We start from the raw sequence: 19,291 nt of genomic DNA on the forward strand, positions 1-19,291 counted from the left end.
CACTTTTTATTTATTGCTCGATATAAGATATAAGCACAATCTCCAGAGAGTTACTGGATGAGCATCCCTGTTTCTAGAGAAATGTAATGCAATAACACATGCTATGTATCCCAAACCAATAAAACGGGAATGTGAGACCTGTGATTCCTGTATAACAGACTGATTCACAACCAAGTGTATATAAGTAGATTCCAGATTTTAATTTTGCTTTGTTAAACTGGTCAAACTGAAACTATGGTTTTTAAATAAAAATACTAAGGCTGTCAAAAGATAGAAAAAATATCTCTTGTTTTTTGTAAAGAAGGAAGAAAAAAAGAAAGGAAGAAAAAATGTGTCTGCATGAAACTTGTAGCTGAATATATCCAAAGGCTGTGTACAGAGGTAGATTTCTAAAGCTCGTTTCTCATCTCACCTGACCTTTTCCACAATGTAATGCAACACTCTTTTCTATTTTTATCCCATCAAATGTATCACCCGATCAAACTGATAACAAAGTAACAGATTCTATATTTGTCAGGCTTCTACGGTTTGAGAGGAAGCAGCCAGTATTGATTATAAGTGAATGGGTGCCATCAAAACAGCTGTTAAAAACATCACAATAATCCACAAGTAATCCACACCACTCCAGTCCATCAATTCATTCTCATGATGTGAAAAGCTGTGTGTTTGAAAGAAGCAAATCCATTACTAAGATGTTTTTAACTTCAAACCATCACTTCATATCCATAATATTGCTTTCTCCAGTGAAAAAGACGTCTTATCAGAATCAGGAGAGAAATATGTTGATGGATTTTGATGTGAGACGACAACAGGAGATGGACTTTTTCCACTAGAGGAAGCATTATTGTGGATTATGGACTCAGAAGCCAAAAGTGATGATTGTGTCTGATAGATTAGTTTCTTACAAACACGCAGCTTTTCACTTCATAAGATGTTAACTGATGGACTGAAGTGGTGTGGATTACTTGTGTATTATTGTGATGTTTTGATCAGCTGTTTGGACTCTCATTCTGACGGCACCCATTCACTGTAGAGGATCCATTGATGAGTAAGTGATGTAATGCTAAATTTCTCAAGAAACAATCTCATCTACATCTTGGATCACCTGAGGATGAGTCATTTTCGGCAATTTTATTTTTTATTTTTGGGTGAACTATTGAAAGTATTTATTTATGTTACTCACTTTCCCTCTGAGCCATAGCTGTTCATGCTGTCCTCGATGGACTCGTGGCTCGCCTGCCGGACCGTACGGCTGGGCATCTCTACGGCCAGCCCTGTCTCTGTACTCCTCTGAATACCCTTTAACCTGCGGCCCTCGGGGTCTGAAACAAAGAAAGATAGGTAAGTTCACCAAACCAACATTTAATTCATACGATGTTTGCTAGGTGGTTCTTATTGGAACCAAGTCTCTGATTTTAGTCCCTCCTTCAGTTTAATTTTGTGGGAATGTTTATTGTCCAGTGCGTAAAAATTTTTCATGATCACACATGCCTTCATAAGCCACATGATTTAAGATTTCATTCATGTCTGTAGCACAAACTGTGTGGGACGGGTTATTGTGAAATATCCATGTTATTCTTGTATTTCTGTCTGAGCGGCAAAGGCACTGGAAAATGCGAGTTATATCAAATCCTCTCCATATCAGACTGAATAAAAATGTTGTGATAACGTTGCCGCCAGGTAGAGTGCTGGTTGTATTAAAAATAAATCCTTTGAAAAATATAATCTTCTTGTATAATTCAAGTATGTAGTGGTGCCTTATTGAACCCGGAAGGCTTAGAGAACAGATTCACAAAGCCTGGACTTTTCCTAGTAAAGGTGAAGGGGATCAGCCGCAGACTGATCGCTTTACTAGCCCATGACCTCATGAATATATTTCTATTCAGAGAATGAGTTTCAGAATCATTTCAAAGCTGGATGTCATCTCATAATGGTTTTGGTACTCATTTTTTGCATGCACTTTATAGTAATCGAAATAAAACAAAGTTCACAACCCATTATACTTTCTTTCTGAGAGGAAAATATATATATGTACTACCATTCAAATGTTTGGGGTCCATACGATTTTTTAAAATGATTTTGAGACATCTCTATGCTCAATAAGGCTGCACTTATTTGATAAAAAAAAACATACAGTAAAAATATGAATGAAATATTATTGCAATTTAAAATAACTGTTTAAATATATTTTAAAATGTAATTTGTTCCTGTGATGCAAAGCTGAATTTTCAGCATCATTACGCCAATCTTCAGTGTCAAATATGCTGATTTGTCGCTCAAGAAACATTTCTTATTACTATAAATTTTTGTGGAAAAGGTGATTTAAAAAAATCTACATTTTTGATGAATAGAAAGTTTAAAAAATTGCATTTATTTGAAATAGAAATGTTTTATGACATTATAAATGTCACTTTTGATCAATTTATTGTGCCCTTGCTGATTAAAGTAATAAAATAAAATCTTATTGACAAACTATGGAATTATAGTATGTTTTGTATTGTTTTTTTAATTTAAATTATTAATAATATTTTTAATATATTAAGTCACCTTTGATTTCATGTTCATTTTAAATCTTCATTTTTATTTTTCATTGATCATCAAATTATTTCTATTTTTCAATGACTAATTAATGCATATTTTCAAATTCACTTTTTTTTTGTTTTGTTTTTTAAGCAACAGCAAGTGAGATTGATACACATAATTTATTTTTTGTCATTTCTGAAAACTGCATGTTATCCACTGAAATGCGTTTGATCCACATGAAAAGCACTCGCTCTCTGCAGTGATGGGAAAGCAGCCATTTTCACAGCTTTCTCCTGGCTGTGAAGCACATGACCTAGTTAGGCTATTCCTAAAAATACAGTCCTCTTTTGTCTGTTCCTACGTTTCTGGTGCGCTCGGCACATGCTAACTAGCATGTCAGTGTAACCTTCCAAAACAGAACATCATGTATCAGGAAATGCACTAGAAATGCCAGGGTTGCTATGGGAGACAAGAGCAATGTGCTTCATTGCATCTCTCTCTCTTTAGCCTTTTTATGTTCGGCGAACATGCCTGAAAAAGTGATTTCACCTTTTCACAAAAACAACACAAAAAAAAAAAAAAACAGCCAAATCCCAGCAAAACTTGATTTTCACATGTGCCTTTGGGTGGTCTCCAGAGTGTTGGCAAGTTCTGATTGGTTGTTGACATGCTGCTGTGTGGTTTCTTGGGAGTTGTTTGGTGGTTTCAAGTGAGTTATGAGCATGGTAATTTAAGTATTTTTACTACGTTACTATACTTTAGTACATTTTAGTAATGGTTAGAGAGTCGGACTCATAGTCCAAAGGTTGCAGGTTCGAGTCTCAGGCCGGCAGGAATTGTAGGTGGGGGGAATGAATGTACAGCGCTCTCTCCACCCTCAATACCACGACTGAGGTGCCCTTGCACTGAACCCACGACTGCTCCCCGGGCGCCGCAGCATAAATGGCTGCCCACTGCTCCGGGTGTGTGTTCACTGCTGTGTGTGTGTGTTCACTGCTGTGTGTGTGCACGTTGGATGGGTTAAATACAGACCACATATTCCGAGTATGGGTCACTATACTTGGCTGTATGTCACGTCACTTTAAAAGCATAATATCATACATTTTATTCCACTAGATTTCTTAAAACATTTCGTACCTCATTATTTTGAACTGGAGAAATAGCCACCCGCTCTGAGACACGATATCAGTGCCTGATTCATGAAAGAGCCGATGTTTTTCAGTGAGTGAACCTGTTAAATCGGTTCGCAAATCGCACTGAATGATTCATTCGCGGACTGGACTGAGCGGATTGCAGCCATTCTCGAGTCAACAACTCACTGATTCAAATGATTCAGTCAGAGCGAGTCGCCAGTAAACAATTCAGTGAATTCACAAGTCTGACTCAAAATAAGCAAAAAAACGGGTTAAGGCTAGAAGGGATACATCTGCGGCTACTGGGCATGCGCACATCAATATAGCTACATTTTTGTCACGCGGTACATCAGTAATTACTGTTTTTGCATAATTGTAAGGGGTAGGTTTAGGGTTGGTGTAGGTGTAGACTCTAGTAAAACACAATCTAACAGGTAGAAAATGTAATTTATTGTTGTTTTTTCTGGTTGTAGCCATATCCCTTCTAGCTACAACCCCAAAAACGGGAGAGCTTCGGAGATTGAGTGCATGGCGCGAAAAATAAGTTACAACTGTCCCTATATGAAATTCATTTCAGTCATGAATGTCAGTTGTTTGTGAACTAAATCTATGGCGAGCTGTTTAAGCCTACTGTATGAAGTGCTTAACGGGATAGTTTTTTGGTAAAAATAAAATATAATACTTAACGCTGAAGCAGTATGTTTGCATAGGGTTCTTCTTCAAATTTGATATTTATTTCATTTTGCCCTTTGTTTGTATTCACAGTATATTGTTTGTGAACACACATTTTGTTTTTAATTTTAAATACTATATTTTTTTCACTTGTTTGCACAGATGAAGTATTAGAAACCTATAAATTGATACTAATATTTATTGTTTTGATGCATGTGTATGACAAGCTCCCAGATATTCTGAGCATGGTTTATATAGCCTAAATTATATAATGTAAAATTATGAAATATTAAAAGTATATAAGTTCAAATAAACATTCATCGATCAGTACTTTTTACTTTTAATACTGAAGTGTATAAAATAAAATAAAATAATTTTGTACTTTTACTCGAGTAAAATCAGCGACTGGATCCCTTGACAACAGATAAAGTATCTCATTTTATCAGGATGGCCAACTCTCATTAATCAAAGTGACATTCATGCATATACAACGAACAAGAAAGAAATAAGAGGCTTTTCTAACAAGCCCTTTTAGTTGCTATCTCATCTTGCTTGTGGTTTATGACCTACGCTTGTCACTTGTCAGAGCGTCCAAATTTATTTCCTATCAATTTGATTACAAGAACAAAGAGGCTTATAGAAAAACCTATTATAAGACGTAAGACTACATCTTCAATAAAAGCCGAGAGTGATATGCGAATTGAAATGAAAATAGGTGAATCATTCACTTAATTAATTGGCTCATCCATAAATTCATTTTCCGTCATGTTGTTCTAAACCTATATTCTTTGATTTTATTTAACAATAGGAGAAATTATTTTCCTTTCAAGCTCGAAAACAGACAAAACATGTTATTTGTGGGCTACCTTTACATCCTTTTGGAGCTTAAAGCTGTAAAAAAGGACCAAGAACATTTTCTTTTGTGTTTCAGCAGAAATTAACAACATATTTTACATTTTTGTGTGACCAGTCTCTTTACAAGCATCATTATTTGATGTGTCTCTAATGCACAGTGCAAATCCCAGGTTAACAGGAATAGGATGCTCTTAAGTTCGGTCCGATTTAAACTTAGCTTGCTGAAGATCATTAGGCCAGACATTGATTGTCATCTAAATGAGCATGTCAGTTTTCTGGTTTGTCCATGCTATCGATCATGCCATTACCTCTCATTACTCCAGCCTGCCTCAATTACCTATTAACTCTTTGATAAATCAGTGGCACTAGAGGCCTATTGATCTACAGTGATGTTGATAGATGCCTGGTTTGAGGCTATAACCTCTGTGCTCCCTAATCAGATGTGAAACCCAACACAGCTTCTGCTTTTGAAGTAAATATCCAGACCTTTCTTTCTTGCCAATGTTCCAACCAAAGCACTGTTCTATAATTACTTTTACTATAACTACTTGTTAATGCAAGTGGTTGATTCTCACAAAACCTGTCATGTAAATGTCTTATTTCGTTTTCATTCATATAAAGCAAAAATATGAGATATATTTATTTATTTTTTTATTTGTACATTATGATATTTCTTCTATTGACTTTATTTCTATAACAATAGTTCATTGTTATTTAATTTATTTTAATTTAATTTTCCTGTAAAACGTTTTAGGTTTGATGCTCAATCCCTGTCAGCTCACAATTTTCATAATTTCGGCTCTGTATGCCACCAGAACAGAATAAAAAATAAAAAATTAAAGATGAAATCGAAGTGTAGACTTTAAGCTTTAATTCAAAGGGCTGAGCAAAAATATAACATAAAATGCTTAGGAATTAAAACCATACACCGTCCCCCCATTTTCAGAGGCTCAAATGTAATTAGACAAATAAATATAATCATAAATAAAATGTTCATTTTTAATATTTTATTGAGAATCCTTTGCAGGCAATGACTGCCTAAAGTCTGGATCTCATGGACATCAGCAGAGACTGGGTTTCCTCCTTTGTTATGCTTTTCCAGGCCTTTACTGCAGCTGACTTCAGTTGGTTTGTGGGTCTTTCTGCCTTTTGTCTTCAGCGAGTGAAATGCATGCTCAGTCGGGCTGAGATCAGGAGACTGCCTTGGCCATTGCAGAAAATTCCACTTTTTTACATTCAAAAACTCCTGAGTTGCTTTTGCTGTATGTTTTGGGTCTTCGTCCATTTGTACTATAAAGCGTTGTGAATCCCTATACACTTCAGAATTCTTCCGGCTGCTTCTGTCTTCTGTCACGTCATCACTAAACCCCAGTAACCCAGTGCCACTGGAAGCCATGCACGCTCATGCCATCACACTGCTCAGCCACGTTTCACAGATGATGTTGTATGCTTTGGATCATGAGCTGTTCCAAGCCTTCTCCATTCTTTGTTCTTCTCATCATTCTGGTGCAGGTTGATCTTAATTTCAGCCGTCCAAATAATGCTTTTCTAGAAGTGCTCTGTCTTTTTTAGATGCTTTTGGCAAAGTCTAATCTGGCCTTGTTTGTACCTTCTGGTGAACCCTCTGTATTTGTTCTCGTGAAGTCTTCTCTTGATTGTAGACTTTGACAGTGACACGCCTGCCTCCTGGAGAGTGTTCTTCTCATGGCTGGATGTTGTAAAAGGGTTTTTCTTTACCATGCAGAGGATCCTCCTATCATCCATCACTGTTGTCCTCTGTGGACGTCGAGGCCTTTTTATGTTGCAGAGCTCACCAGTTGATTTGGAAAATCCTAATGTTCCTGCCCTCTCTCTAATGGATTTTAGTTTTGTTTTTGAAGCCTAACAACTGTCTGTTTCACCTGCATGGAGAGCTCCTTTGACTGCATGATGTGGTTCACAGCAACAGCTTCCAAATGCAAATGGCACACTTAGATTCAACTCCAGACCCTTTACCTGCTTAAGTTGAGCCAACTTAAAATTTTAAGGCAACCAGCTTCAGCAGGTTTTTGAGTTTTCTCAACTTGTTGTTTTAAGTTTATACAACAAAAAGTTGAGAATCTCCTACAAAAATAAGTTGAGAGAACTCAAAAATCAGCTGAAGCTGGTTGACTTAAGATTTTAAGTTGGCTCAACTTTTTTTTTTTTTTACAGTGTACCCTCAAAATAACCCTCAGATTGTGCACTTTAAGCCCATATTCATTATATAACTGTAACTTGACTATGTTTGGTCAGTAGCTAAAAAAAAAAGAAAAGTTGTCCAAATATATATGGTCCTGTATGGAATATGTATATATAATGGTTAAAAATTTTATTTACAAAAATTAATTTAAAAAAAGTAGAACTTGCGGAAACCAATATGAAAAATTTTATAAATAGGCTCAATGTTCTTCAAAATACTTATAAAACTAAATAAAATAACATTTCTTCTAAATATGTTATGTTATTTCATTTTATAATAACCTGAAGATGTAAGGCTTATTTTTTGATGCTCAGTTCCCTGTCAACTCCATCTGAATGTGTTCAAATCCTTTTATAAACCCCAAATACAGAAGTATTTAACATGTGCTGGTTGTTAGATGAGAGCCCATCTGTTTAATCACAGTGGAGGATCTTATCATACACAGATGCGTCCTTCTCAGCCAAAATTTGTGCCAAATATTTATATTTGCATATACTGCCCTAATTCAGCTCCGATGTTTTGCGTACAGGCTAAATATGAGAAGTGAGCTTCAGGAGTCAGGAGACAAAGAACAGAGCTTTGATCTGAGCTATAAATGGATGCAAGGGGGGAAAATGACCTCAGAAGGTCATGTATCAGAAGCAAATATATGAGAGTTATATTAATATACCTGAGATATTTCTGGGGTTTTATGAGTTTGATTTTTCATACTAGAGCTTCAGTAGCTGCAGACCAGAGACAAGAGTCTTTTCACAGCAGATTTTAGATTAAAACATTTGTCTTGTGCCTTGTAATTTAAGTAATCATTTAAATATATCTATATTAAAATCATTTATATATTTTCCTTATTTGATTAACAGTGAACTGATAATTTTGTGTAAATGGAAACACTGTCCACAATAAAGTTCAGCCAGAGATTACTTCATTAAGTGTAGACTGCCTCAGAAACTTCCATCTTTATTTATTAAAATATGTAAAGGCTTCTGGTGATGTATGAATATCATTAAGAGATAAGAGTGCATATACCATACCATCCATTACTAAAATGAAACTCTCAGGATAAGGAACTCTTTGCCTGAAATCAGGTTTTTTTCCCCCCTCGTAGTAATATATTAGTTTTAAACTGTAATATGCAATCACTCTGCCTTAAATAAGACATATCCTTTTCCAGTCAATTACAAACCATTTTTTCCTTATAATATTGTGCACTGAAAAATCATTTGCAAGACCATAAATGGAAAATGTCAATTTTGATTTTATGTTCACTATTTATTTGATCAAATTATATACAGTAAACACATTAATAATGTGAAATATTATTAGCGTTTAAAATAACTGTTTACTATTGTAATCTATTTTAAAATGTAATTTATTCCAGATGAAAAGCTACATTTTCAACATCATTAATCCAGTCTTCAGTGTCAAATGATCCTTCAGAATTCATTCTAATATGTTGATTTCATGCTCAAAATATATATATATATATATATTATGGGGAAGTCGTGGCCTAATGGTTAGAGAGTCGGACTCGTAATCCAAAGGTTGCAGGTTCGAGTCTCGGGCCGGCAGGGATTGTAGGTGGGGGGAGTGAATGTACAGTGCTCTCTCCACCCTCAATACCACGACTGAGGTGCCCTTGAGCAAGGCACCGAACCCCCAACTGCTCCCCGGGCGCCGCAGCATAAATGGCTGCCCACTGCTCCGGGTGTGTGTTCACGGTGTGTGTGTGTTCACTGCTGTGTGTGTGCACGTTGGATGGGTTAAATGCAGAGCACGAATTCTGAGTATGGGTCACCTACTTGGCAGTATGTCACTTCCCCTCCCCTTCCCCCCTTATCAATGTAAAACAGATATGCTGCCTAATTTTTTTTTGTGATACTTTTTCAGGATTATTTGATAAATAGTTCAAAACAGCATTTATTTGAAATAGAAATAATGTCACTTCTGATCAACCTGTGTCCTTGCTAAATAAAAGTATTAATTTCTTTAAAAAAAAATAAAAAAAAATTGTGTAAAATATAACATTTTAAATGGGTTTTATTAGTATCTGTTGCATGTTTGGCATTTTTTTTTTTCTGGCGTGTTTTTTGTCATTGTTGCACTGCTTTAGTATGGATTATTTGGCAGAACAATATATAAAACAATCATGACAGTAAAATACTTTAAATATGATATGATAGTAGACACGAGAGGTAAACAAGATCAGAAAGTAACACACAAGCTGGACTCGAACTCGTATTTCCTGCATGTCTACCACTAAGTCACAGCTCTGAATAAATTTCCTTTCAGAACAATGTGTCCATTCAAAAATGTGGGCCACCGGATGCTGTTTGAGATACTTCAGTCATAACGTGTAGGCGGCAGTAATTGAGCGAGTGAGCGTCGACATTGTGTGAAACTTCAAACAGTCTCTTTCTGCAGATCTGCTCTGAGTGGCTTATATAAATGCTATGAAACAGACGAACCACGCTGTGATTTACTACACAAGTCAACTGCTACTTAAACCGATGTGCTCGCTGAACGCTTCTGCCAAGCAGCATATTAAAAACAAATGCATGTTTGGTTAGGATTTTCAATTATGGTCTTCATTTGTTTCAATGGGTGATTAGTATTATAGTGCACACCTGTTACTTCATTATTCCATCATTATGCAGATATAATTGTCATTGTAATATTATATTGACTCTTCAATTTAACTACACTTCTAAGTGAATAAATTAGTTATGAAGTTCAAAGTTATTGGATGTACTCACTGCTAGTGGGTAATGTGATTATTTTGTTCCACTGATGAATGATGGTGAATCTCACAAAAAACTGTCAAGAATCGGATCATATTTCACCCTAAACTTAAAAGAAAAAAAACGTAATTTCAAACTTAAAAATAAAACCTATAATTTATTTTTTATGTTATATTTTAAAAATTATGTTTAAGTTATTAAGATAAAGTTTTACAGTAATACGATTCTAATTACATTTATTATACAGAATAGTTTAAAATAATATCACAATACAAAAATAAAATCTTAATGCAATGTAAAAAAAATTTTTTCGATGTTGTCAATAAAAAAGATTATGGAAGTATGTTTTAGAAGAAAATCCTATTTCAGTCTTTCTACTTCGAAATTGAAAACTATTTCAACTTAAAATAAAAAATAAAATAATGAAGTTTTATTTATATTTGTATTACATTATATTATATTATATTTAAAAATACCTTTAAAAACATTTGGTTATATTCTGCATAAAGGAAATTAGGCCTCAAAATATTATATTACAATAATGAAATTCAATTTATATGTATTATTCAGAATAATAGTTACAATTTTAAGAAAATAATGTCATAATGCAAAATAAAAACACTTTGTATTACACTTTCTATTACAAAAAATAGAAAAAGGTTTCTACACTTTTGTGCGTGCGTGCACATGTTTGTAGGCTTCATTGTTTCTCATATTTTTTACTTTTTATTTTGGAGTGAAATGTGGCCTGGACCGGTTTTTTACAACCATGATTATTGATGATCAAAATAAAAGTGCAGGATGTCATTTTCACTTCCAGACTGTAGTAAAGGACATGACAGCAGGTAAATCTGAGCATTTGTGCACAACCATCTGTTCTTGCTCCTGCGCGTCACTGTATCGCTGTGCTTTCCGACTGCATATGCCAACACAAAGGGTGCAGACCAAATGCACCTGCACACTACACTACCAGAGGTCACGCTGGGACAGAAAAGAGAGATCAATCAGTGCTGCGTTTGCCAGGCTTGTGTGCGCATTAATCTGAGGCACAAGGAACATAAAAAAAAAAAAAAAAAACTTTTACATTGCGATAAAATCACTATTCTTGGTCAGTATCTTTTTGTCTGCCCTTTTTACGTCCTTAAAATTCAATACATTTACCTGAAAATGCATCATTTATTTCAATTACCCTGTCTTCCTGTCCTGTCTACCCCCTTGTCATATTGTATGTATGTTGTGTATGTATGGACAGGTTGATGGCTAATTTCGCTGGTACTTGTGACTAGTGACAATAAAGGGCTACTACTACTACTACTATTTATTGTGTTTTCAGAGAATGAAGTGCATGTGCATTTGGCCTGCATTTGCAGATTTATTTGTAGTGGTGATGCAGAAATAATACACTTTACCTTTAAGCATAAACCTCACTAAAAAAAAAAAAAAGTGATTTTTTTTTTTTACTCAGAAATAGTTAGTAAATTTCACAAACAATTACAGAGGAACGGCAAGTAACACATTTAATTAAACATAACATTTTGAAGTGTGAAATAGTATTTTCTTGTATTATTTTCTTAAATAAAATAATTTTTACAAAATATGTAGGGCCCTGTTTTAGATATGTTTGTAATGGCGTCCGATTCTATGCTGTTTATAATATTTCTAATTGTTTATAAAAATACTTGGTAAGACATTACATTAAACCTTTAATGCCTAATGCATTATAAAGGTATTAATAATAATGCACAATTGTTACCAAAGTTAAAATGCATGATAATATTTGCAGATTCATCTGAAATTGGTTGTATATGCATTATACTTTCAAAAGATGTATCAAATAATAGTTAAGTATTGTTATAACTGTGGTTACAAATATTCATGAGATCATACAATGCATTATATAAGGTGCATTACAGGGCATAATTAATGCATTAAAAGTAATTTTATATAGCATTATATAAAGTGTTACTGAACATGTGGGTTCAGTATTAGAACAAATAATTGTATATTTTAGAGATGCTTCTAACAGGAAACATTCATGATTATATGATGAGTCAGACTATGCATCAGTGTGAAACTGGAAATTTCATTATCTGATTGGACAGACTGTTGTCTTCACATTGGCATCATGTGATAGATTTCTCACCCTGGCTGACTTTTTCTCTCTTCCACTTGGGAAAAAAACCGACAGATTGCTTTCTCACCTGTGCCTGATGGCTGGGAATCGAACAGTACTTCAGCAGCCATCGATTCAGGATCAGTACACAGACACACAGCGGCTCCACCACCGCACACTTATCACACTGACATTTTCTAAATAATTGAACTTGTGCAATGGAAACAGATATGCAATCTCTACAATAAAAAATGGTTTTGTGACATTTTCAAAAGAACGTAACATTTGATAGAGTGATGCCACTTCAGATTGTCTTTTATGATATGACTTCATAACCAGATCTATTTGAGTCCCGCTTGAGCCTGATGATATATTTGTGCAAAAAAATAAGAAATAAGAACATTTTCTCCTATCCTATCTTGCCAAACTAACCACCCTGATGCTAAGGTGTTCAGGCTGGTTTCGAGTGCTTGGCTATAGGTTGTTGCTTACTGCATGAATTAAAAAAATAAAAAAACAGTTCTATCACAAGTCTCTGAGATTTTCACGGTTCAACGCAAGCCTTTTGGAAAATAGTCAGAAAATAACTGCAATGCTAGTAACAAACTGTGTCATTTTTAGTTTTGGCTTAAAATGCATAGTGCAAATGTGTGTAAGTCATTCTTGAAGTTAGTATTTCATGTTAAATAAAAGAAGTATATCAAATTTAAGGCACAGATTTAGCAATGCTTTGCTTGAAATAACACTTCAAAAAGTTTTTGAGTTAAATTGTGAATTTGTAAACTCCAAAATGCCCATATAACCTTTTTTCTATCATACGGTTTTTAGCTCATTTTTATTTTTGTTTTATAACAAAGCTCTGAATCAAACTCATAGTCAATTTATCACTGATTCTTTGTTTCTAAAGTTTATGCTTTTGTAGAGATTTCCCAAAGGAGTCATATTTTGTTCTTTAAACAAGAAATTCAATGAAAAATCAGGGCTGTCACTTGATTAAATATTTTAATTGTATTAATTGCATGGTATACCAAAATTGTTAAAATTTTTGCTGTGGAAAATTTCACGTTCAGACACCAACAATTACATTTTCTTTTTTTGTTGTTGTTGTTGGTGTCTGACCAGTGTGTCACAGTTTGTTTCATGCAATCAACTTACAATCAAAACTGAAATCAAGACTCTGTGTTGTCTGCTTTTTAACATTTCTAAGTATTACCTTGATATTATAGCCATATCTGTCACAAAAATTATAAAAAAAAATAATTCTCTGAATGTGAAATCTTAATACCTCATTGTAATTTTGTGATTTTATATTTTATATATCACTATGTTGATTCCCAATATATCTTAAAATTGTATTACCCTGCTAATTAAGTGCAACGTATTTTTTTTATAAAAGGGTGAACGTGTTGAAGGCGACACAAAGATTCTTCAGAACTTTTTTTTTTTGCAGCCTGACCCTAATTATAAAATATAAATATCATAACGTATCATTCCTCAGCAGCGTTTTAAAAACCGAAGCCATAAACACTGATAATCAGTGTCAGCATTAAATCTCATGCACACAGACACACATGCACTCGCACAGACGCACTGTGGAGACGGATGCTACGAGTATCAATCATCCTGACCTCCTTCTACCTTTTCCTCTGTCCTTGATTCACCATGCTCTTATGCAACACAGAATGTGTGCCTGCTGCCATATGACAGCTCACTGATGCCGTGCGTGTGTTTGTTTGCGAGTTATTTTGAGCAGCAGCATCAATGCAGGACCTGTCAGTGTAGGAGGGTTAATAAGCCTCGAGACTTCAGAGCGTTCGCTTTTCTTCGGTAGAGATTTGTTCCTGCACCAGTGGAGGGGGGAGCCGAGACATGTTGTGCTTTGGGATTCTTAGTACACATTGCATCAAACAGCGCTAACAGCAAACAGGATATGAAAGATGAAGTCTGAATGCGCCAAGACAAGAGGTGGGAGGCAACGTTGGGTCTGATGTGTGTCGCAAAGGCTTCGGGCCCTTCGTGTCAACGTGGCTGCATGGGGAGCGAGCGTGTTATATAGGTGTTGAACTTCCTTGTGTGGCTGTTAGATTAAATCTTAACACAGAATGAAGGAAAAAGCAGCCTGAACAGAGAAACTTTGACTCAGTTGTTAAAGCTTGCAGAGGACACTAATCAAAAATATTAGATGCAAAATAAACGTGCCGGATCAAGTCGTTTCTCAATTATTTCTGTGATCACACAGCACTGGTATTTGTATTTTAACTTGGGAAAGCCCGGAATATGTGTCTGTTTAGCTTTTATTTTGTGTTTTCCACACTTTAAAACATGATAGCCTGTTGGATTTCATAGCTATTCCTGACTGATTTAACCCATAAAATTTGATATGTTGGTATATATTAATGTATTTAGATGGAGTTGACTTGAATAAAACAAGTTAACTTAGATTTAACTTTTCAGTGCATTAAAAAACATAGCTAAAAATCTTTATTTGCCTCTGCAGATTTTCTATATAATTTCTTTAAGACGAGTGAATTTTGACGCCATTTTCTAACCAGATGGCATGCAACAAGTTTCCAGTAAGTTTTTCTGACCTCAATGAAAGCGGAAATACTGTTAAATGACAACATGAAATCCAGAAACTGTAGGGTAACCATTTGTCACTTTTTGACTTTTGTATTGAACTGCATTTAATAGTGGCCTATTATTTTATTAACATTGAAGAGAATTACAAAAAGATAGAATACTACAACATTCTACAATTTAAATACAAGAAAGCCTAGAGAGCTTAAATATGTAATAGCTCAAAATGTAATATTGTATTGTCTTTTTAAATTAACTAAATTAAATACAAAATAATACAAAAAAAAAAAAGTATAATACATTTCATATCACATTTTCACTTTCACTAAGATCAAAAAATATTTGTGTTGTGTTGCGCCTGGTTAGGACATGTGTTAGTCTGGATAGATCATGTTTGAACAAAGATGAGAACACAGCTGTCTTGTTAGAAAGTGAATTGTAGTCATTAATGACTCATTATTTAACAGATCTATTAGCCTGCAGACTGCTGCAGTCGCCTCTCGGATAGCTTCAGTTTCATACATCTGTTTCAGAATGAGCATTTTGAGCATCATAATGTTTAAGTATTACAATATCACGCATGCATTTCTAATAAAATAGAAGATCAGTTGCAGGTGACTTAAGATGTGCATATAACAACAACCAAAGGACCTTCACATTCAGCACTTCTCTTCTGAAATAGACTGACAAAGACATCATTAACTCCCTTCGTTCTTCTGATTAATGGATCCGTCCGAAAAGCATTAATATCATGCGGGAGTTCATTTTTTTTCACAAGATAATTTCGCTTCTATATTTGTGGTCAGAAATGTCCCGGGGTTTGAGCAGTGAGTAATGGGTGTTATTACGAAATCACTGGCATGTTCATTTAGTACTGCGTTTGTTCAGCATTTTCCCCTTCTTTTGTAGAAAACGTTCATAATGTTCATAAACAACAGGTTTAAATGGCTGCAAACCATCCCAAATATTATGCCAAATATCAAAACTGTAATTTGCACAATATATTACTGTTCTGAGTATTATTTGCTATTAAATCACCAATGCATTTGCAGTCATCTGACAGTCAGCGATAGGTGTTAAACTAAAGCACTTGCAATGTGTTAGTTTGTGTTCCAGTAATTAGCATATTCATTAGTGCGATTTGCATTGATTAAGTTGATTTATGCAAGTATGTATCAGCATAAAAAGAAGATGCGGTGAGCTGATTAGTTAAATAACCTATAAATGGCCTATAAGTCTAAAAACCAATAGTGTACGCTATAAATTCAAGCACAACACAGCACCACAGGCCTTTACAGTACAGCGTATAATTTGATGCATGCCCACATTCTTAATCTTAATAATCATGCAAATATTTGAAATATAGACTAAAGAGTAAAGTGAAAATTGAAGATGCGTATGAGGAGCAGTGCATGTTACTTTGAGCTAAGCCAGAGAGTGCTATAAGTGTGCATCGTTTTGGTTATGAGTGTGTGTTTGTGTGTGATGCACACATGTTGAATGAAGATGATCACCAGCTAGGCACAATCTTTTCCTTTCAATAGTCTCTCTCCTGCAGAGAAGTCTGTAATCAGGCCACGGGTAGAGAGAGAGTATGTGTGAGCATGGGTGGGTGTGTGGATGTCTCGGATAGATGTGGCTGTGTAAAAGGTTTTTTGGGTGAGTGGACAGGAAAAAAAGGAAACGAGGGTGATCAAGAAAGGAAGAGAGCACACAGGGACAGAGAGAGAGAGAGAGATTTATAGCATGCCTTGACTAAAAGCACTTGGGAAATTATGCAAAATTGCAGCTCAAAAACACTCAGCAAGTAGCGCACAGAGCAGTTGGAATATTTCTAATGAGCGCTAAATTAACGCCATGATGTCTGCTTATGGATTTGAGACAGACATTAACCTGCAATCAGACGTTGTTTGAAATGAGCCACAGCCGTACCTGGAGAAAATCACAGCTATATTAGCATTTGAGTGTCAACGCTGTGATTAAATGCCTTCATTAATAAAAACGCCTGTCTGATTAGAATGCCGGCTGAAGGAAGCGTTTTGTGTGCGCATATGCACGTATTCATCATAAAGATCAATTGTTTTACCATTTCAGATTGCAGATATGGATTTCAAGTGAGAAAGAGCACCATTTTCTTTATTGCATATCAAAATGAACAGTATGACATGGCTTTACATCCAAACTACGCCAGTGGCACCAAGAGTTTGAGGGCTTGCAAAAACCCCAAGACTGGGAAAGGAACTGTGCATCATTTTGCACCAATTAAATGCTGCAATAATAACCCAAATGAGCCCCAAGCCCACAGGATAACCATTATTATCTATGATATCTGAATGAAAGCAAACTTGCGTATTCCCTGAAGTGTCTTGCTTAAAGAGATAGTTCATCTAAAATGCCAATTTCCATCATCATTTACTCAACTTGTAAATGATGTCATTTCAAACCTGTATGACTTTCTTTCTTCACACAAAAAAAACTCATTTGTTAATACAATGAAAGTCAATGAGCCCAGTGAGTCCTATTGGCTTTGATTTTGTAGCAACATTCATTAAAAATAGCTTATTTTAAGTCATACAGGTTTGAAATGACACAAGGGTGCGGAAATGATGACGGCATTTGCATTTTGGGGTCAACTATCGAATCTCATGGCAATTTGTAACTATTTTCCATTTTGGCAAACTGGTGGCTAATTTGTATGTTTTCATAAGATCTGCCTACACCCCACTGACGGTTATGTTTGGGGATGGACATTCACGCTTACTTTTTTCCTAAAGACTGTTGCTGCATCTCTTTTCAAAGCCTGCACCCTCTGCAGGTCACACTTATAGACCATATGTCATTAAAGCTGCCTCATTTCGGAAAAGTAACCATTAAATTCCAAAGTAAGAAAGAAATTACAATAATTTGGGCCTCACAATAAATAACAGTTGAATGATACATATTTCATCTTTGTATGTGGCCGACAGGCAACCTCTGGAGGGCGCAGCCTATGAAATGAGACACAGCTTGTATGTTTCTGTACAAATCACATTGCACAAATTCATCCAAAAATGCCATTGTTATGTTTTCGAACTATCCATTTGAGGACACATTGGTGAAAACTCACATATGTCTTGTGGGATTCGAACCCATAACCTTCCAGCCCAGATCTTGACCCACAAAGCCACATCTCAAACCTCAAAATCTCAACCCTAAGCCTTACTTCTACTCTAACTTCCAGGTGTCAAGGTTTGTCAGCAAACCCACAACCTCGGACACACATATACGTCCACTCACCGCCATCGTCCTCATCGAAGGAGTTCATGCAGGGGAAGTAGATGGCCAGGGCCTCAAAGGACGCGGACAAGCTGATGCGACTCTGCGAGCGCTCCATGTAAAGGCCCGGCGTAGGTGCCGGCGCCGTGTCCGCCGGCTTGGGCAGGCGCGCCTGGGCATTCTTCACGCGGAGTACGGCACGCGGCGTCTTGGCTAACTTTCACCGGCCCCTTCGCCAGCCCGGTACAAGATAGAAAAACAAACGTCAAAGCACCCTCGTAAGTCCCTGTGGACCTGGTTTGGCTTCAAGAATCCTGTCCAGATGTGATGTCCAGAGTTTTTGGTGTCTCTAAAGTCCTTATTTTGTTTGGCAGGTCTTGAGGACAGAGAATTAGGATGGATGGAGTCTCATCTCAGAGGCTGATGTCTCAGAGCTGTGCTGGATCTGCTTCAGAGAACATGATCTGTTGCATTTCCCTGTCTAGCTGATCCCTCACCGGGCTGTGCAGTGGATGGACGGATGGACGGATAGTGTATACTGCCGTTTGTCTGTGTGTGTGAGAGAGAGAAGAGGAGAAATGGAGAGAGAGAAGGAGAGATGGGATTGTAGAGACAGACGGAGAGAGAGCGAGATAGAGAGAGAGAGAGACGGGGAGAAAAGGTTCTTACTATTCTAGCAGTCTGAGGCTGATTCACTTCATTCAGCGCTGAGCTCTTTGTGGAGAAAAAAAGTGGGAGGAGACACCCGAGAGCTGTTGCTGGGATTCAGGATACTGGCCAATCACAGACCGGATGTCAGGATATGGGTGTGGCCACCGTCTACAGCCACAATAGCTGTGAATATCTTTCATCCTTCACAGACATTGACCGTCTCGCTCTCGCTCCGCTAACACGGTGAAGTGGGAATCTTGAAACATTGGGAAGCTGATAGATTTCAGACAAGGTTTGATTGCAGTATGTTTTTGCCTCTCTCTGTCCAATCAAACCTGATTGTTTTAAAAGTAAATCACACACATTCACCAGAAACTGCAACAGCTGGCTATATATTAAGACCTATCAAATCAATAATGTTGGGAATATTCATATTAATTAATTAAATTCAATCAGAAGAAAAGTAATTTCACCCCCCCCCCCCCCCCCCCCCAATAGGATTTAGAGAATTTTATAGATTAAATAATAATAATTTATTTTAGTGAATACTTCG

General features: G+C 36.0%; 1 protein-coding gene across 1 annotated transcript in view; it reads right to left on the bottom strand.

Annotated features, from left to right (window-relative positions):
* Positions 1-18,776, bottom strand: part of LOC306879715 (regulating synaptic membrane exocytosis protein 4-like) — a 32,001-nt gene extending 13,225 nt beyond the window's left edge. Inside the window, exons 1-2 of the mRNA XM_079432859.1 lie at positions 18,109-18,776; positions 1,184-1,322 (exon numbers count right to left, since the gene is read on the bottom strand). Coding sequence (XP_079288985.1) covers positions 1,184-1,322; positions 18,109-18,205 — 236 coding nt within the window. The 5' untranslated portion in view covers positions 18,206-18,776. The remainder of the gene's footprint in view (positions 1-1,183; positions 1,323-18,108) is intronic.
* Positions 18,777-19,291: the final 515 nt, after the last annotated feature.

This window comes from Barbus barbus, assembly GCF_936440315.1.
Source record: "Barbus barbus genome assembly, chromosome: 13".
Classification (NCBI taxonomy): Eukaryota; Metazoa; Chordata; class Actinopteri; order Cypriniformes; family Cyprinidae; genus Barbus; species Barbus barbus.